Source organism: Lissotriton vulgaris, chromosome 12 (genome assembly GCF_964263255.1).
Source record: "Lissotriton vulgaris chromosome 12, aLisVul1.2, whole genome shotgun sequence".
Taxonomy (NCBI): domain Eukaryota; kingdom Metazoa; phylum Chordata; class Amphibia; order Caudata; family Salamandridae; genus Lissotriton; species Lissotriton vulgaris.
Genome location: NC_141700.1, coordinates 110156372 through 110177724, shown reverse-complemented (window position 1 = coordinate 110177724; position 21353 = coordinate 110156372). Strand labels below are relative to the sequence as shown.

Sequence of the window (21353 nt, the reverse complement as noted above, 5' to 3'; positions counted from 1 at the left end):
GCGTGACGCTTCTTCGAAGCCGTCTTCGGGTCCGCGACCCCTTTCGGTGCCGACGCAGCCGCGTCGGATGCCTTCACCTTCGGCGCCGACCCAGAGGGCTTCGGGTCGGCCATTTTGGCGCGGCTCTTCTGGTCGGCCATTTTGGCGCGGCTCTTCTGGTCGGCCATTTTGGGTTTCGTGGAAGTTGACGCCTCCAGAACCTTCTTCACCAACGCCACTTTCGGTTTCGGTTTCGCATCCGAGGGTGCGAGACCAGTTGGCTTCACTTTCGTTTTCTTGTTAGAAATGTCCGTGACCGGGCCCGGAGGCGGGGACGTAGGACTCATAATTAGATCTTGGGTAAGGCCCGAAGGCGATCCCTCGACCTGGGCCGTATGACGGGGAGTAACCCCGGAGTCTGTTTGGGGATGCTCTTCCTCTGAGCTATCTCCCATCGTGGCACAAGCCAGTTCGTCGTCCCCTACCTCGCCGGAGACTTCGTCGTAGGCCTCCTCATCCGCGTCGTAGGTCTCTTCCTCGGACGCGGGGTTAGAGTCCGACCCTTGTACGTCGTCTTCTTCCTCGACAGATTCCTGGAAGATGTCATCAGGCGGGGGTGCCGAAGCCGACAACTGAGCCTGGAGTCGATTAGCCCGGCGAATCTTCAAAGTTTTCTTACTCCTAAACTTTGAACACGCCATGCAGGTGTCTTCACGGTGATCCGGTGACAAGCATGTATTGCACACGGGGTGCACGTCGAGGTCCGAATACTTAGAGTGACACAGCGGACACTTCTTGAATGGAGTCCGCTCCATAGCAAAGGGTGTAGTGTAGGCCCGTCCGCGTCGAAAGCACGTGGAAGGGCAGTAGGAGATCGGAGCTGAGAATCAGTAAGAAACCCGAACGCAACTATACCGACGCCCAGCCTAAAGACCTTTTGGTCTCGAGTAAAAGTCGAACAACTGTCGGTTCCGATAGAGGGAACCGAAAACACATCCGAACCCGATGGCGGAAAAAAACAATCTGGGGATGGAGGCGATGCCCATGCGCACTGTAGTCCAGGGGAGGAGCCACCTATCTCGTGATTCTTCGAAGACTCTTCCAGGACAACAATGTGCAATCATCCGGACCCAACACTAGGTGGCGGACTATGCACAGATATGAATTCAGCAGCCCACATGCCTCGAACAGGGGGAAGGTATCATCAATACCCTCCTAGGAGTATATTCTACCGCAGTCCTCATCCTCCAATTCCAGTATTGTCGATTGCCTCTTGGATTGGTTAGCTAGCCAGGCCAACAGGGAGCCGGATTTGTCCATCTCAGTGTGTGTCTTGTCCATGTACTGCTTACAGTCAAAGCCTCTAAGGTGTTCAACTTGGGTGGCGACCTGCTCCAGTGCGTCCAGGAGCCCCTCTTGTAAATTAGGCAGCTCCGGGCATGCAAGCTCCATTTTTCTAAGCGCTACCCCAGACCTCCTAACCTCTCCCAACAGAGTGGGTTTGTATACCCATCGCATCCACTAGACAGTGACCTCGGAGCACAACAGTAAAGGATATTCACAATAGTTGACGGACACGCATATTATTATAAATTACAGTATAGTAATATATCAAAATAGGACAATAATAAGTTGGGCTTCTGTTCTTTCTTTTATTTTCAAAGGATCTTCCACTCCCAACGCGTTTCATCACTATAGGAATTGACCCAAACGGCTTCCTCAGGGCTTAAACTTCCATTCAAATCAATTGTCTCTCAAAAGGTCATATCCTCCACTCAAAATTATTTACTACAGCTTAGAATGTCCGAATTTAAATGCTGGTATGCAAACCTCCATTTTGGGTAAGCATGAAAGCCAGCACTTCAATATTTCCTTGTTCTCAATTTGAAAATGTTCCCTCCTTAGATTTTACTGTTGGTCCCTCATTATTGGGAATCCTCAACAGAGATTCTTCACAAATAATATGCAACAGCGTTCTATGTAAAACGGAGTCGATCCTTCCGAGAAATTCAACAGGTCCCTGAAGTACAGGGAACCTCTCTCCGCTCCCGCTCCCGTCACCCAGATACAGGTAAACGAAGGAAGTGGAAGATCCATTGAAAATAAAAGAAAGTACAGAAGTCCAACTTATTATTGTTCTATTTTGATATATTACTATACAGTGATTTATAATAATATGCGTGTGCGTCAACAATTGTGAATAGTCTAATCAATCTCTGATTGAGCTTTTTGGGGGATTTTGGGTGTTATTCCCTAAGTTGAGGGCACCGCAGGACACTGAGTACTAATTTGCATATTGAGTAGAAATAGTGTGAAAGCTGTAGGAGCGCTTGATTACCCTTTACACCCAATTTGGATAATACACAACCTTAAAGGTGTCCTACTCTACTTGAGGTGAAGACGCTGTCCCAGTATTATTGTCAAAAATTGGTGTATTTTCTAATGTATCGTCTCCCTAAAAACTTGGGCCTCCAGTCCTGCAGTTTTGAGTTGCCAGGTGGACGGTAGGGGTTGCGCCCACCGGGATTATGGTCCGATATAGTACAGGCCAGGAATTCAATCGCCTAGACCAGGCTATGGACACCTGGGGTACAAAAAAAAATCTAGTTAAACATATACCTTGTGGAGTCCCGAGAAAAAGGAGTAATCCCTCCCAGTGATTTTCATCTGCCTCCAAGTGTCTGCCAGTCCCCAGAGTTGTTACCAGTCACTAAATGTGCCTGCTGTGTGTACTGTCCAGGAGTCTCTTAGAGGGGGGTGCGAACTACCGATGTGGACGTCAGCCACACAAAGTCACTTCCTACAATCGTCGGAGGGCATCAACATGCAAGATGTAATCTTTCTTTGTCCAAGACTTTGCTAACTTATGTTTTCAGCATTTCTCTAGTGTGTGTCAGCCATTTGTATGTTCTTACAACACTCCACGGTATTCTTCCACAATGATCTTAGTTTTGTTGTTGTTTGTACCTCTTGTGAAACGTGTCATTTTGTGAAGTTCTTCATTAATGGTTTAAGAAAGAATCACTGATTGTTCAAATTTGTAGTCTGAGGTTTGCTTTGTTCTATGGCGAGTGCACCGTCAAACATTCCCTCCTTTCTTATTTAACAGAACTAACAGTAAATTCAATACATCTTGATGATGGCTTATCAAAAATAAAAATAAAAAAATCTGTCCTCACTTGCACTCAAGAAATTCAGTTACGTATAAAGATCTTCATGGAGGTTGCTACTCCCCTCTTTTTAAGCTTAAGACTTTATTTTGCATTGGGTCAACTTGAAACGTCTACTACTGGCCTCAATAGCTCTATCATGGTTTAGGCCTAGTCTTCAATGGTCTTTCAACTAGATTTAGGGGTGTACAATACCTCTGGATGGCAGAAATACTGAACCGACATTCCCATACATATGCATAGCATCTAGATAATAGAATGTAGAAATAAACTGGTATTATATATTCACATGTTGAAAGCATACGCATGATGCTAATAAATCCATTAACGTTTTTAGTTAAAAATACAAAAACGTACTAGTTTTTCTTATTATACCAATAGTAAGAACTATATTTAATGTCTAATACTGAATTTCTTACAAAGAAGTTTAACAAAGCCTAAGATCAATGCAATCCATTTCATTGCACCAGTTTTTACCCTCATACTTCTATGACGACAGACTTAAATCTGCAACTACCTTCTATTCTAGTTTCCCTGAAAAACATAGCCACATACATGTCCAATCGTCTGTATTCTCGTGGAAAGACCTGCCAGTACCACGCTTCTCTATCATCAGGAGACACCTATATAGATTCTGTCTTTGATAAACGGTGGAGATTCTGCTAAATTAATCCATTTGATGGACTTCTCAAATCTTGGTTTCTCAGGGTCAGAGCCCTCGACAGTGTTTTGCATTTGGAGAATTAACTTCCTACTTTCATGAAGCAAAAGGTTAATTATCTCTGTGAGGGAAATATATTAAAGTTTTAAAAACAAGCATTGGAAATGCAATAGGTCTCGCATTAGGAAAGTTTGAGCTATTGGTCTTAGAATTGATTTTTTATTTTTATTTATGTGTTACTTTTTAAAATAGCTCAATTAATAGCTTTGTCATTTACAATGCCAATAGTTATAACTTTTGCAAATGTGACACCTATAGCATTTGTAATGCAACATGTTTTGTATTTACGTGACTTAGATGTATTGATATTACAAATAACAATGGCTTTTAATTTTTTTAAATAATTAATACTTAAATAATTTATTTAATTTGTAATGGCAATTACTTAAACTTTTGTAAATAACTTTTGTGAAGATTATGTTCAGTGTTTTTATTGTGACGAAAATCCAAGAACAGAAGTGAAGTGTAATAAAGAGTGAAAGCTTGAAAACCGCTTGAAACATTGAAAGAACATATTTGAACCAGTGATGTTGTGGTAGTGCTGAGTGATGCTGTGATGGTGCTGAGTGATGCGGTGGTTGCGCTGAGTGATGCTGTGGTGGTGCTGAGCGATGCTGGGGTGGCGTTGAGTGATGCTGGGGTGGCGTTGAGTGATGCTGGGGTGGCGTTGAGTGATGCTGGGGTGGCGCTGAGTGATGCTGGGGTGGCGCTGAGTGATGCTGTGGTGGCGCTGAGTGATGCTGTGGTGGCGCTGAGTGATGCTGTGGTGGTGCTGGGGTAGCGCAGAGTGATGATGTGGTGGTGTTGAGTGATGCTGGAGTGGCGCTGAGTGATGCTGGGGTGGTGTTGAGTGATGCTGGAGTGGCGCTGAGTGATGCTGGAGTGGCGCTGAGTGATGCTGGAGTGGCGCTGAGTGATGCTGGAGTGGCGCTGAGTGATGCTGGAGTGGCGCTGAGTGATGCTGGAGTGGCGCTGAGTGATGCTGGAGTGGCGCTGAGTGATGCTGGAGTGGCGCTGAGTGATGCTGGAGTGGCGCTGAGTGATGCTGGGGTGGCGCTGAGTGACGCTGGGGTGGCGCTGAGTGATGCCGTGGTGGTGCGGAGTGATGCCGTGGTGGTGCTGAGTGATAACGTGTAAGGGAAGAAAGAAAGAATGAAAGAAAGAAGGAAGAAGGGAGGAATGAAAGAAAGAAAGGAAGGCAGGAATGGAAGAAAGAAAGGAAGAAAGGAAAGGAAGGAAGGAAAGGATTCTAATTGCAAGTGTCAACATGAACAGGCTTGTTTTGAAGATGTAGTTACCAAATTTGAGATTCCACGACAGAGAGGGGCTGTGAAGGACGGAGAGGCGACAGGCAGAGGCCACGGGGACATCAAAGGAAGGGTAGGAGGGGAAAAAAATGGGACCTATAGCATTTGTAATGCAATATGTGTTGTATTTACGTGACTAAGATGTATTGATCTTACAAATACCAATGGCTTTTATTTTTTTTATAATTAATATTTTAAAAAGTTGTGTGGAGAGCGAGAGCACTAAGCTGTGTAGCTCAAACACTTCCAAAAAGGCAAACAGCTCCTAGGGTTATAAGGGCAATGCAAAAACACCACGAAGACGACATCCAAGTATTGATGTAAGCAAAAAATATAGTGGAATAGTTGCATGAATTTATAATTGAGCTTAGGTGTGGCTTCGTGAACCTAAGGCTACTGGAGAGTAAACATCAAAAACGTGCTATGACATTAGTTGTGTAAGAAACGATTGCAAGCAGGACTGGAGTCTTGATGTTTTATACTGTGTTAATGTCATTGTCTGTTTACACGGATCCTGCCGTTAGTTTAAAAAAGTGCATGCATGTTCACCCAGTGGGCCTACCTTATATTGTTTGTCTCTGTGCAAAATACCAAGTCTCAGTCACAGAAGTGTGTATAAAGCGTTAGTGCTGTGTGAGGAAGAATGTACAGAGTGACAAATAATGTACTGAAAGAGGATAGTGGAAAATTAGAATTAAAATGTCGCCATATCTCAAAATTTGCCACGTGATACAGAGACAGCAAGAAGTGGAATGGAAGTATGTTTGTTTTGTGTTTGGAAGCCACACAGATAAAGGGCCGAGAGAGAAAGCCTTCAAAATAGTATAAGAGTAGAGTTATTGCAGTATAACGAGAATTAGAGAAGGAAGAGATAGGGAAGCAGAGACATTATAAACTATTGCAGTGTGTGATGTTTTAAATCATGAACGGTTTAAAGTTGCTAAATTGAAATGCCATATTTAAAAACGAAATATACTGTTAAATGTGCTTTCATACCGACTTTAATTTCAATATAGTGAAAGGCTGAAAGTATTCCACAATGTTTATAATAAAATGTGACCACACTAACAATACTGTCTAACACAGTATCCTTTAAAAAGTACATTCTTTTTTTTGCTGGTTCAAAATGGTCCGAGTAAAGCGTGAATTAAAGACATCAATAAAGGCGGATGTCTCTGTGTAGCTTGTGCTCTCCTGGCACCTCGGGTCGGTTTAGTGTTAACACGTAATCGACAAACCCATTGTCAAGCAGGATGTCTCTGTTGTTGCCCACTGGCGCCTGTTGTCTGTTTCAAGCAGAGAGGAAAGAGCTGGAGAAGGCGGATGCACGCGCTGCTAACGGAGAAGGGAGGGGGTACCCCCATAAGAATGGCTCGGTCTGCCTTGTCCCCAGTGGCGCCAGTTGCCGGTTCCAAAGTAACACTTGCTAATTATTATTTTAATAATTCTAGCTGCGCAAATGAAAACTAGATTACAGTGTAATCAGAATGGTAAAAGGTAACAATGAAGAGCATGCTTCAGCTTTGTGCTGGGAATAATTTCAGTGCCACAAAAGGTCAGAGCAATATGTGAGTTGATGTCTTCGTGTGGGCACCTAGTATACACACGGGCCACAAATGAGGAAATAAAATTATCAAATGAATATTGCCTTTCTATCCTGCAATTCTTTTATTGGCACATGATCCAGGCAACATCTCTTACTGTCTAGTTTTTCAGTATATTTGTTCTTCTTCGAAAATTAATTATTTCTTTACTTTAAGTGTATAAGCAGTTCTCATCAGAACAGCAATAATACTAGAAACTTGAGTAGATTTCTTTGTTTTACACAAATACACATTTTGTAATAAGCAATGGCCCAGAGGCAAACGACAGCTGGCAAGACCTCTCTAAAGAATACAATTTTTTTTTATTTAAAGGAACACTAGGTGTTGGAGAGCAACAAAGGAGCCGATGGGGGAAGGGGGGGGGCAGAATGGATAGTCGGCGGGGTGAGGGAGCAACAGAGGTGCTTGAGACTGACCAGCTGCACGAAGAGGACGAAATTATTAGCAGAACTTTAAAAACTGTAACATGCTCCCTGGAAAATGCATTTACAGTGAAGAATGTTTGTGAATGTGCTTGGGTTAATTTTAAGTGAACTTTACGTGACCCTTCATTGAAGTTACTGGCTTTCTATAAGATAAGAGTGCCAGACTGCAGAAGGAAATAAAACAAACTAAAAGGGCTATAAAGGGACAATGGAGGAACGAGCCAAGTATACAATAAATAAAAAATAAACAAGGCACAAATTAATAGAAAAGGCGTGCCGCGCGATGCGTGGGCAGAGAGAAGGCAGGCACTGGAGAGGGAGCGGGTGGGCTGCCTGCAACTCGAGCGATCATATGGAGAGGGAGGGGGTGGGCTGCCTGCAACTCGAGCGACCATATGGAGAGGGAGGGGGTGGGCTGCCTGCTGGGAGAAGCTTGGGGCAGACAATGAAGAAAAGTCTGTCTAATTACAAATCGAAAAATAAGACATTTTGGAAAATACACAAAAAATTGACGTGTGTGCAGGTTACAAAAACGAACAAAGTACAAGGAGATGTATAACGCGGAAGAGAAGAGCAAAAGAAACGTGCTGGGAGGAGAGATGGGGGGGGTCTGGAGGCCTCGGAGCACGAGTGTTAAGCTCTCTCGGCATTGCTGTGGCGGCGACCATATGGAGAGGGAGGGGGGTGGGCTGCCTGCTGGGAGAAGCTTTACACAAAAAATTGACGTGTGTGCAGGTTACAAAAACGAACAAAGTACAAGGAGAGGTATAACGCGGAAGAGAAGCGCAAAAGAAACGTGCTGGGAGGAGAGATGGGGGGGGATCTGGAGGCCTCAGAGCACGAGTCTGAAGCTCTCTCGGCATTGCTGGTACAAGGAGAGGTATAACGCGGAAGAGAAGATCAAAAGAAACGTGCTGGGAGGAGAGATCGGGGGGGTCTGGAGGCCTCGGAGCATGAGTGTGAAGCTCTCTCTGCATTGCTGTGGGGGCGACCATATGGAGCGGGAGGGGGGTGGACTGCCTGCTGGGAGAAGCTTGGGGCAGACAATGAAGAAAAGTCGGTCTAATTACAGATCGAAAAAGTAAGACATTTTGGAAAATACACAAAAAATTGACGTGTGTGCAGGTTACAACGAACAAAGTACAAGGAGAGGTTGGTGTTTGAGTGAGCAGCTTTGATGTGCGAGCGAGTGGGAGGGAACAGCAGGGGGCGGAGCTGATACCTTAGAAGAGTGTTTGCGGCAGCAAGCTGGGGAACAGATGGCTGGCGATGTGCACGCGCTTTTTAGGTCAATGCGCTTTTTAGGTCAATGCGCTTGCGCATTGACCTAAAAGCGCACGTGCACTGCATCAAATCGCCACTTTGGTTAAACTCTGGATAAGCCCCTATAGCTCTCGCCAGCTCGAATGCGCATCGGCAGGCGAGACCTATAAAGTGATCATACTAAAAAAAAAAATGTTTAAATAGAAAATTCTTTATTTTATATATCCATGCTTTCTTTGAAGCTAAAATGTATTTAAAGGAAATGAGGCATCTGATCAAGCAACATCAAAAATAGTCACATTCGTGTGGCAGTCTCACTGTTGATCTACACTTACTGGGCTGTGAGAGTACAAGCTTTGGCAGTCTACAACAGCGTTGTATACCTCGTCTTATACTGCATCCAAGCTTTAACCTGCACTATTATACACAGTGATTATTTCCCCTTTAATTAGCAATCCAAGGGGGTCGTGTGCTGGCAATAAACAGGAGTAATCGCCCACCTTCTTGCATGACAGCAGGTTGGATTACATAAAGAGACAGGTGATCACTGGGAGACATAGGCATGTGAAAACACTAAAATGGAAGGCCCAGACACGAGGTAATGCTGTAATATATGAAGTGTTAACAGGAGACACTCAGAGTAACTCCGGTCTTCATGATAGATAACATCCAAAGTGTAACACTGAGTCCATAAAAATCACTGAGCTACAAAGGTGCATCAATGTCAAAAGCATACTGTAAAAATAGAAGCAAGCATAATATCTGCAGAAAACGTCCGATATTTTACACCACTGAGTTTCTCTCTCCGTATATTACACACTTAGGCCCCCTCTAAAAGTCCTTTCAGATTTATAATGTTTTTGGAGTATTTCACTTTACCTACAATAGGGCCAAACTGCTCTAGATCTAATTGTGCATTTTCAATATTGTATTTCCTCCACTCAGCAATGTTTCCAATGTTTGAGTTGACATATCGAGTTAGGCATTCAATACACTTTATTTCATAAAATTATACAGATCAGTTAAATTTGTTTAGAGCAACTCCAGCGAAGTGCAAGAACCCACCCTGTTTGACAGTGGAATGCGCATAATGCAGGCCAAAACCTACATGGTGAAGTAGAATAATTGGAGGCCTCACAAGTCAATCTTTCTTTGCATGTTGCTGCTAACATAGCAATGCAGCTTAACAGAGTTTGGCGGATGATGGATTCTAAAAGGTCTCCTAAGGCTGCCACCAACAATGCTTATTTCGGACACACTGGGGTATAGTTTGAGTAGTGGATGGGTAGTGCATATCCAAGACAGTTCTTTGGTCACTCGTTCTCTCTCTTCAAAGTGACCTAGGATCACAGGAATCAAAGCTCCAGTGCTATTTCTTACATGCCCTGGCTAGTGCAGTCAATTTGGAATACGCTTTTATTGGATAAAGCTTGTTGGGATGTATATGAGATTTCAGTAGGATTACCTGGTTGTATTGTATTGGGTTTTGACTGGACAGTGTGTTTTCCCGAGCTGGCTTTAGCTCAGCGGCACAGTGGTAGTTATTTGTAGTAAGTCAAGGTGTAATGTGGTTTTTATTGCTCAAAGATCAAATATTGGTTGACAGGGTTGCTCGTTTTAGAGCAAGTGCTTGTTTGCTAAAAAATGTAATTGCTTATGTGTTCTGTGGGCGTGTGAAGTTTGGTAGGTTTAGATTAAATATGTATACCATTTTTGGAGGTGTGTAGTGGGCTGATGAAAGACAAAGTAACTGGATTAATCTACGTCACCAGACCTCAGTGCCACAGCCCTGGATTTATAATTAAGAACCCTGTTCATTATTTGCTTCAGATAATCCTACCAAGCTAAGAAACTTCAAAATCAGGATTTTTTAAAGAAAAGAGCAGGATTCGAGCAGAAGGTCTATATGTCATGGAGTCATCTGGTAACCTTATAGAACAGTTTCTCTATCTGAGTCGTCATAGGTTTATTATGGACAAGACCACTGGATAAACACACTTTTGCAGCGGTGGTATTTTCCGAGTAATTGGGAATTTACTACATTGTTCACCTTCCTAAATGTGAAGATTTCAACAACAACAAAATTGTAGCTCAAAAGGATCAAATTTTCCAAATACAAAAGTGCAGTGGCTTTACCTAGGTTAATTGGTTACCTTTCAGGTGACGAATTCTGGTATCAAACTAGATGGAAACTTTTTTGCAGATAGCATGGTCATCCCCGCAGATGGACTTGTAAGGGCTTTTGTCTACAACATTAAAAAATCCTGGCATATTTAAATGTAATGCTAAAAAAATGGAAATACTGATTGTGACACAAAAATGTTTTCCTTCAACAGTTCTAAAAAATCAGGACCAGCAATTTGCGTAGTGTCACATTCAAGATTACAGAAAAAACTCCAATACTGGCGAGGAGAAATAAGCGAACATATATATATATATATATATATATATATATATATATATACACATACATATAAATGTGAAGAACAAATCTAATACTTAACTGAGATACGCAAAATAAGAGGTACAACATTTAATAAATGAAGTGTACACTTGGGTTTCTTTTGTGTCAATTGCATATCGAATATTTAACATACACCTTTTTACGATGCGAACAAATGATGGCAATGTAAATTAAACAGTATTCATGTGCTTCCAAACAGGCCAAAGTTAGCATATGTTGGTAAATATACTTTTAAATATGAACTAGAGACAGTGTACATTTGTGTTTCTTAAGCAACCATTTGATTTTGCATAGTACATGTACCAAGGTGTGCTTAAATGACAAGCTAGAGACAATACTGGCACAGGAGGTGCAGCAAAACGTACCGTTTTTGACACATATTGATCAATTCTAAACTATAACTTGGCCCTCCGTTTGCGTATAAATGCTTTGGCCCCAATTATAGATAACCACAGGTTATGCTCGTGGGGTATTGTCAAACCGTTTTCAATGCACCCCTATCTTCCTTGGGAGAGGAGGCTTCCTCTTTGTACTCCCCCCGCAGCTGTACTTGAAACCCTGGTTCGTTATCACTCAGATGGCCCGGGCCTTTCAACCACATCCCATTGCTCTGCCCCCGGTTTCACCTCGTTGAAGCCGCCGTACGTGGTCTTGTAGAACTCGTCCTCTTCCTCGACCTGCAGCAGTCCGGAGAGGCGGTTACCCGCCGTCTTCCGCGGGGCGCGGCCCACCACCAGACTCATGGTGCCTCGGTGCTCAAACCCAAGGGCTACGAGAGTCTCACCGGAGCCTTGTTCTGTTGCCGGTCGCTCATCCGCACCGCTGTGCTCGGCTATCGACTCCACGGGTCTGGCAGAGCTGCGGATATGAAAGAAGGACTATTACTGCACACAGCTCTCACACTACAGTGGCGCAGCTAGAGCGCTGACTTTCTTTGCGCGTGACATAGTGAGGCAACATGAACGTCACGCAGCCAATACAGTGGTGGCATTGGAAAAAGATTTACTCCGGGAAAACCATACTTTTTTGGGGGTGGGGGGGGGGTGGGGGGGTGGGGGGGTCAAGGTGTGGAAAGGGATACAAAATTTTCTAGCTTTCGCGACAAGAATTTTAGATTCTATTAAGGACACGGAGGCGAGGATTATGTTTTCTCTATTTCTTTACTGCACAAACAGCAGCCAATGAAATTACAATAACAGTAAAGAAAAACAACATTTCCCATGAGGCTTTGAACCACGCCTCCAGTAACATTAGCCAATCACAGCAATCATAAGCATATAAGGAATAGAGACACTAATCTGGCCTCCTCTTTCTTTGCGCAAACAGTCTGTATGAAGTGAAACACAGTCTTAACTCTCAACGGAGAGAACAGTTCCAAAGGGGATTCTCAACAGAGAAGATCCATAACCACGGGGAATCCTCTTCCAACAGGAAGGCAGGGCAGCACCATCCAAAGAAGGCGATCAACTCTTGCTAGAGTCATTTCCTGAAACAGAAAAAGGAAGTCTGAGAAAAGAAGCTCACCCACTGCATTTCTCACAGGGTGGGTACAAAGTTGTTAAACAACATTATAGCAAAACAACTTTACAGTGATCAAACTGTCCCAACGGGTGGGATAATCCTCGCCTCCGTGTCCTTAATAGAATCTAAAATTCTTGTCGCGAAAGCTAGAAAATTTTGTATTCTATGGCAGGACCGGAGGCTTCTGATTATGCTGGTTCAAAGCTCATCAAGTAAGCTCATCAATCACAGCATCAGAAACATGAGGAATAGGTTTATAGTAAAACACTTTAAACATTGAATCCGAAGACCAATCAGCTGCTTTGAGGATATCCTCCAATCGGGAACCCAGTAAATAGGCTTTGGAAGCCATCGCACCTCTCGCTGAATGAGCCCCATAAGCAGAGACATCAATGCCTGCCTCAGACATGATCCAGCGAACCCACCTGGCTAAAGTAGCAGCCGCGACCGGCTTGAAGGGTTTACGAACACTGATCAACAGTTGACCTAAAGGATCAAGCCTGTGAGCAATAGTACATTCTTCATAACATTTAAGACATTGCAACACACACAATTTGCGGTTATGCGGAAAAGCAGGATACTCAACTGAACGAGACATGGTCTTAGTCCGTCGTGAGATAACAAATGAAACACCCTGCGGAGAAAACATTCTACCAGCTAGATCCAATGCCCTAACATCTGAAACCCTGCGGCATGAGATGAGGCACAATAGCATAGTGAGCTTGGCGGAGAGCTGCTTCAATGACAAGTCGCCATTATCGGGCCAGGATTCCAACAAATTAAGCACCTTATTAACATCCCACATTGTGGAATACCTGGGCCGAGGAGGGTTGGCCACCCGCACACCTTTAAGCAATGTACAAACCAGGGGATGCATCCCCACAGGCTTACCATCTATGTGGTCGTGACCTGCAGAAATTGCAGACCTGAAGTTATTAACCGACCGATAAGCCAGACCAGCGGTCGCCTGTAGGGATAAAAAATTTAGAACCTCAGTTACATTTGATCCCACGGGATCCACCTGTTTTGAAAGGCACCAACCCACCCACTTCTTCCAAGATGCAGAGTATCGTTTCCGGGTGGAAGGAGCCCACGCTTGCTGCATAAAGCTGGAAGCCTCTTGTGAAAGGCCCGCAAGGCGTTCATGTCGCCCGAGAGCGTCCACACCATTAAGGTCAACTGGTTCTGCAGGACCAAGGGGTGGCATGCACCCACTGGGTCCTGCAGAAGCGTCGGGAAGACTGGGAGCCGGAAGGGGAGATCCACAGATAACTCCAGCAGTGCGGGAAACCATGACTGAGTTGACCAGAACGGAGTCACCAACACTACCGTCGCCCTCTGCCGGCGTACCAGCGCCGCCACTCTCGGAACCATCGCAAACGGTGGAAACGCATAATTCCTCCGATGCCCCCAATGGTGAAGGAACGCGTCCGTCCCCACCGCCATTGGGTCCGGTCTCCAGCTGTAGAAAAGAGGGAGATGGGAGTTGAGTCGAGAGGCAAAGAGGTCCATCTGACAGGGGCCTCGCATAGTCATGATCTGCGAGAACAGCGATGGGTGAAGCCTCCAGTCGCTGAAATCCTGAAGAAAACGGGAGTTCCAATCTGCCACTTGATTGAACTTGCCCGGGAGGTACTCCGCCACTACGGAGATCTTGCGATCCAGGCAGAAGTGCCAGAATTCTTTCGCAATGAGGACTAGCATTCGGGACTTCGTCCCCCCCAGTCTGTTGATGTATCTCACCGCTGAGACATTGTCCATCCGAAGGAGGATACAGCAGTTGCTCTTCAGCGGTGAGATAGACCTGATGGCAAAGGACCCCGCCAACAACTCCAGACAATTTATGTGTAAGGACAGTTCGTCTGCTGACCATCGTCCTCCTGTGGAAAAATCTCCACAGCGAGCGCCCCAGCCCCATTGACTGGCGTCCGATTCTATGATCACATCTGGGGCCGCCCCGAAGATGGCTCGACCATTCCAGGCCGACATGTGCTCTAGCCACCACTGGAGTTCCTCTCGCGCCTCGGGGGAAAGAGGGATAAGATGATCGTAATGAAACTTCCTCTGTAAGTAAAAGATTTTCAGCCTCTGCAGGGCCCTGTAATGCAAAGGGCCGGGGAAAATAGCCTGGATCGACGAAGCCAAAAGGCCCACGATCCTCGCTAGCACCCGTAAGGATATCTTGTCCTTGGCCAAGGTGGAAGTTATTTCCCTCTTGATTGACCTGATCTTGGGAAGGGGAAGAAGCAACTGGGCCGAGACCGAGTCTATCATGAAGCCCAGGAACTCCATCTGTTGATTCGGAATCATCACCGATTTCTTGGTATTGATCACGAAACCCAGATTCTCTAGTAAGGACGTCGTCCACTCTAAGTGGGAGAGGAGAAGGGACTGATCTTGTGCTAGGATGAGCATGTCGTCTAAATAAATGATGAGACGCACTCCCATCTCTCGAAGACGAGATATCGCCGGTTTGAGAAGCTTGGTGAACACCCAAGGGGCAGAGGACAGTCCGAAGGGAAGAACTTTGTAACGATACCAACACCCTTTCCAAGGGAACTGCAAGTATTTCTGATGAGAGGGGCAGATGGGGACTGTCAGGTATGCATCCTTTAAATCTAATCTGACCATCCAGTCGTTTTCCAACAGAAGGTCTCGTAAAAGATGGATGCCCTCCATCTTGAAGTGACGGTATGTTACAAAGGGGTTGAAGTCTCTGAGATTTAACACAAGGCGTTGACCGCCACCCTTCTTTTGTACCAGAAAGACGTTGCTGCAGAAGCCCTCTGGAGTGAAGGGTCCGACTGCAATCGCGTCTTTCGACAAAAGCTCCTCCAGTTCTGAGTCGATAAAACTCTGTTCGAGAAGGGAAAAAAGGAGAGGCCTGGGAGGGAATGGCTGTAGGGGGCATTCCACTAATTCTATCTCGTAGCCCTTGACGGTCCGAAGGACCCAAGCATCTGTAGTAAGATTTGACCAGTTCATTGCAAAATGACGCAACCTTCCTCCCAGAGGAAACAAAGGACACATTTGACTTACCAGAGGACTGATTGTCGAAGTTTTTGTAACCCCTGTTGACTCCTCGATTATATCGGCCCCGGAAGCCGCGTGATCTTGATGGATAGAAACCGGCCTGGTCCGGCTCTTGTGTGTAGCCTCTGCCCCGTCTAGGGGCGTAGCCTCTCTGAGGACTGGTATTCGAGTAGCGGCCGGTCGAGCGTCCTCTACCACGCCCGGCCCTGTTGGAGACCTGGTGCAACACTCTTTTCAAAGAGGCTTGTGACTTATCAAGAGATGCAAAAGTGTTAACGAACTTGGCAATGTCCTTTACAAAGTTGTCCCCAAACAACTGCCCTTCCGCCAAAGGACCTGGTTCAGAAGAGGCCAGCTCCACCAACTGAGGGTCAATCCGGAGCAGGACTGACTTCCGTCTTTCCGCCGCTAACGCACAGTTGGCGTTCCCCAACATACAGATGGCGCGTTGAGCCCAGCCCGCCAAGACTTCCGGATGGATAGCATCGCCAGTCTCTTGAGCCTGGAGGGCAAGCTCTAGAATTTTTGCTAACGGCCCTGAAAGGTCAAGGACCTTATCCTGGCACGCTCTGAGCGCGCGATCAATCCCTTTCTTGGGGTCTTTCTTATACTTTTTCAGGAAAGTTGTCATAGAAGGGTCAATGTCGGGCGTAAGGGCTACTTTGTGGGCCAGGTCGGGACGGGGGCACTCAGATCTAAGTCGGGCTCTCACCTCCTTGTCGAAACCTTTCCGGAGGTGAGCTTCTAGATATTCGGCTACAGCCGGGGGAGGGAGCCAGTCAGAGGATCTGGGATGCACAATCTCTGTAGGTTCAAAAGAAAAGGGCGAAGGGGTACCAGCCGGAGAAGCATGCTTGCGTTTCTTGGAGCGTTTGCGGGGAGCGGCGTCAGAAGAATCAGTGCCCGTATCAGTGTCAGTGGTGGTGTCTTGCAGAGGGGGGGAGGGAGGGGGTCGGGCCGGCAAGGCAGTGTCACCAGAAGAAGACTCCTTGGACTTGTAAATCTTCTCATAGGAGTGGGCGTGGGGCCAGGAGGGGTCAAGGGCCACTTTCTTAGGCGGGGGGGGGTCGAGAGGGATCATGACCAGGAATGGGAAGTGTCTTACCAGGGACCAACATCTCTAACTTTTTGGCTAGTGGGAGCAGGGCGGAGGAGAGAGCCTTATCCAGCTTGGCGTCCAGCTTTTTATCAATGATATCCTCCATAGATTCTTCCCCGTAGTAATCATCATTGCCCTGGTAGTCGCACGCAGTACCCTCCTCATCGCAGTACTCATTGTCTGCCATCATCATAAGGGATTATAGGAAATCCCACTCCAAGTCCCCAGAGGGAAGCCAAAAGCGTCAGCCCAAGCAGGGGCGTCAAGTAGGGGAAGTGCCAGGCACAGGAGCCGGAAATATCAATGTCAGAAAGAAATAAGTCCCACTCTAGGACTAATGGAGGGAGAAACAACCCTAATCAACTGAAATAGGGTGTACAAAAATTATCCTGCTTCCTCTGTCGCAGGGAAGCTAGGGGTTAATGCACCAGACCTTCGATCGTTGAAAGAGGTGAAAACGCTGCCTCTGCGGTCAAAATAAAGGCCCTCGGCTCCTGGCCAGAAACTGCGTGTATTCCCCTTTCAGCCGGGGCTAGAGCGTCATGCACGGCACTACACGAGGCTGCGCGCGCACACTGCGTGCGCGAGCCCCTGCAGACGCACGCCGGGCCTCGGCCGGGCTCCCGCGTGCGTCCTCTCCCCGAGGGGGGGGCCAAACCCCTCACCAACCGTGACCGCGATGAAGCAGCGGCCGGCGCTGCGGGCAGCAAAGGGGTAAGCCTAACAGCGCAACACGCGCTCTTTACCAGCAATCTAGGGACACGGAGTGAAGCTCCGATATCGGAGGGGAGGGGGGGAAGCAGGCGAGACGCGGGCAGCGTTCGCAGCACACCGGAGATAGAATGCGCGGGGGGGGGGGCAAAGCGCCGCACCGGGGATGCAACCCGGAGGCTGACAGCGACCTGAGCCCTCCGTGAGGAGGGGGAGCGCCACAGTGAAACAAAGCAAACAAAGCCAGCAATATCAATAACGCAACCACGTTATGCAATACAGTTATGAATAGGCACACTAAGCATACGCCAGAGGCGAAAATACATTCAGTCAAAGCATATAAGGATAGGGAGCACTTATCTGGGCTGCGGAGCAGCAAAGAAAGAGGAGGCCAGATTAGTGTCTCTATTCCTTATATGCTTATGATTGCTGTGATTGGCTAATGTTACTGGAGGCGTGGTTCAAAGCCTCATGGGAAATGTTGTTTTTCTTTACTGTTATTGTAATTTCATTGGCTGCTGTTTGTGCAGTAAAGAAATAGAGAAAGCATAATCAGAAGCCTCCGGTCCTGCCATAGAATTGGAGTCCATGGGACGTAGCTTGAAAAGCAGAGTCTGACAGTCAACTTGTACATGATAAAACAAGCATTGGCATAGACAATAGGCCTCGCCTTTGGGTCCTTACAAGTATTTAATTATGCAGCACAATAAAAAATTTGCTAACATTCGTGCCAAGAATTTTCAATTCTATTAAGGACAGGAGGCGAGGATTATGCTTTCTCTATTTCTTTACTGAAAAACACAGCAGCCAATCAGCACACAGTAAAGAAAACGAAAACTAGGTTACCAATGAACCCTTGGGTAACCATAGAGTACATAAACAGTATATATAGAGGTCACAACTTCCTCTTTCTTTGTCCATAACCATCAAGGAAAAGTTCAAAACGGCAAACTCCAACAATCTACTAAGGACGTCCCGCGGAGAGGTCATCATCAGGCTGAAGAGACGATGGAACCTCCCAGATCCACAGGAACAACAAAAGACCAACTAACAGGAGAAATTCGAAGCACACTTCATTTAAGGTCGGAGCCTGGAAGAAGTAAAACAGAGCCGTAAAATCCATCCCAAAAAGGAATAAACACAGAATCCATGACAGGGCGGGAAACCTTTCATAGAACAATCAACATAATGGCACAGCAGTAATGAGTAAATTACATAAATCAATCATAAATAATGAAAATAAGGGTGGGATAATCCTTGCCTCCTGTCCTTAATAGAATTGAAAATTCTTGGCACGAATGTTAGCAAATTTTTAATTCTATGTCAGGACGGAGGCTCCAATTATGCTTGTTCAAAGCTCATCCACCACTACTGAAGCAACACTTACAATAGGCTTAAAATAGAACTTTTTAAACACAGAGTCAGAAGACCAATCAGCGGCCTTCATGATGTCATGAAGCCTGACACCCATGGAAAAAGCCTTGGAAGCCATAGCTCCCCGTGCCGAATGGGCACCAAAGAGGGAAACATCAATGCCTGCTTCCAGCATGAGCCATCTTAACCAACGTAGCAGGAGTAACAGGCCTAAAAGGTTTCTGCAAAGCAATCAGTAATTGACCTTGTAAATCAGAACGAAAAGGTGCAGTGCTTACCTCATAATCTTTGATACATTGGAGCACACACAGCTGAGGGTTGTGAGAAAAAGAAGGATACGTAACTGAAGACGTATTACATTTAGTTCGTCTCGATAGAGTAAAAGTAACACCCTCCGGGAAGAAAGTACGACCTGCCAGGTCCAAAGCTTGAACATCAGAAACCCGCTTGCAGGAGAGCAAACACAACAACATAGTCAACTTAGCTGAGAGTTGCTTACGGTTCAATAAAGAATTAGAAGGCCAACACTCTAAGAAAAGCCAAACAACAGAGACATCCCATAAGGCAACATATTTAGGGCAAGGAGGTTTTACCATCCGGATGCCTCTAAGTAATTTAGATATCAAGGGATGTTCCCCAGCGGGTTTGCCATCAATAGAAACATGACCCGCAGAAATCGCAGAACGAAAATTGTTAACCGTTCTGTAAGCCAACCCAGAAGAAGCCATGGAGGCCGGAAAATTGATCAAAGCAAGATCTGCTGTAACGGGATCCACCGACCGTTGTGCGCACCAATCCCACCAGCGTTTCCAACTTGACGCATAACGCTTGCCTGTGTTGGGGGCCCAAGCTTCACTGATAAATCAGGAAGCGTCTCCAGATAAACCTGGGATTTTCCAGCGTCTCCCGAGATCCTCCATGCCACCAGATGGAGTTGACCCAACAGAACCAGAGGATGCGGTGCGTGAAGAGGGTCCAGCAACAGGTTCCATTTGGGAGGAAGAAGGAGCGGCGACGAGCAGCTCATCTCCAGAAGAACTGGAAACCAAGCTTGAGCCCGCCAAAGAGGAGTGATAAGAATGAGCTCTGATTTGAACTGTCTCACACGGGCCAGAACCTGTGGAATCATCACGAATAGTGGAAAAGCATAGCACAGGAGAGGAGGCCAGGAAAGGAGAAACGCATCTGTGGCCAAGGCCTCCGGATCCGGACGCCAACTGTAGAACCGGGGAACCTGAGCGTTGAGGCGAGAGGCAAACAGGTCGAGGTGACAATGTCCTTAAATCCTGGACAACATGCGAAAGATGCGAGGATGAAGCCTCCAATCGCTGTAATCCCTCAGATGACGAGAGTTCCAGTCCGCAATCCGATTGTCGCGGCCCGGCAAGTACTCTGCAATAACTATGATCTGTTGTTGCAGACAAAGATGCCAGAAGTCTTTCGCAATCTCCGCCAGAAGTCTGGACTTGGTACCCCCCAGTTTGTTGACATAACGCACTGCCGAAACGTTGTCCATTCTGAGAAGAATGCAACAATTCGTCTCGTGAGGGGACAGACACCGAATCGCGAAAGAGCCCGCTAGAAGCTCCAGGAAATTGATGTGAAGTGACAACTCTTCCTGAGACCATCGACCTCGCGTCGCCACCGGACCGCATCGGGCTCCCCAACCCCAAAGGCTGGCATCGGATTCGATCACCACATCCGGGGTCCTCCCGAACAGCGCCCGGCCGTTCCAAGACTCCATGTGGTCCAACCACCACAACATCTCCGCCCGGGCATCCGCCGAAAGAGGAACGTGATCCAAATACCGATGACCCCTCTGCAGGTGCTTGATCTTGAGACGCTGCAGAGCACGATAATGCAATGGACCCGGAAAGATCGCTTGAATCAAAGAGGACAGAAGACCTACTATTCGAGCCACCGATCTCAAAGAAACAGTCTGTTGAGCCAGGATCAATCTCAAGTCCCTCTTGATGGACCTGATCTTTTGACCGGGAAGGAGGAGTTGACAGGAGACCGAATCTATCCGAAAGCCCAGGAAATCCATCGATTGAGATGGAACAAAGTCAGACTTCAGAGGATTCACCAGGAAACCCAGAGATTTTAATAGATCGATGGACCACTGTAAATGAGACCGAAGAAGAACAGGGCACTGCGCCAAGAGAAGGACATTGTCTAGGTAGACAATCAAGCGAATCCCACGCGATCGCAAAGACTCCATCACTGGACGAAGAAGCTTCGTGAAGCACCACGGAGCTGAAGAGAGGCCGAATGGAAGGACCGCGTACTCGTACCAGGTCCCGAGCCACTGAAACTGTAGGTAACAACGATGAGGGGCATAAATCGGAACCGATAGATATGCATCCTTCCGATCCAGGCAAACCATCAGTCGCCTCCTGTAGCAGGTCCCGCAGAAGATGGATGTCCTCCATCTTGAAATGACGGTACACTACTCACCGTTAAACTCCTTTAAGTTGAGGACCAAACGAGACCCTCCCCCTTTTTTCTCAACGAGAAAAACATTGCTGACGAATCCTTGGGGAGGAGGGATCGTGGAGAGGATGGCTCCTTTGGTCAGAAGAGAAGCGATCTCCGCGGAGATGACTTCCTGATCGTGTTGGGGAAAAACAAGAGGCTGAGGCCGATGATGTTGGTGAGGGTGAGCGTAAAACTCTATTTTGT

The 21353-nt window shown here is 46.4% G+C and overlaps 1 protein-coding gene across 1 annotated transcript in view; it reads right to left on the bottom strand.

The window, feature by feature from the left end:
- VPS72 (vacuolar protein sorting 72 homolog) overlaps positions 1-11784 on the bottom strand; it is a 45646-nt gene extending 33862 nt beyond the window's left edge. The window contains exon 1 of the mRNA XM_086947426.1: positions 11560-11784. Within this exon, the coding sequence (XP_086803552.1) occupies positions 11560-11676 (117 nt within the window). The 5' untranslated portion in view covers positions 11677-11784. The remainder of the gene's footprint in view (positions 1-11559) is intronic.
- Between the last annotated feature and the right edge of the window lie 9569 nt (positions 11785-21353).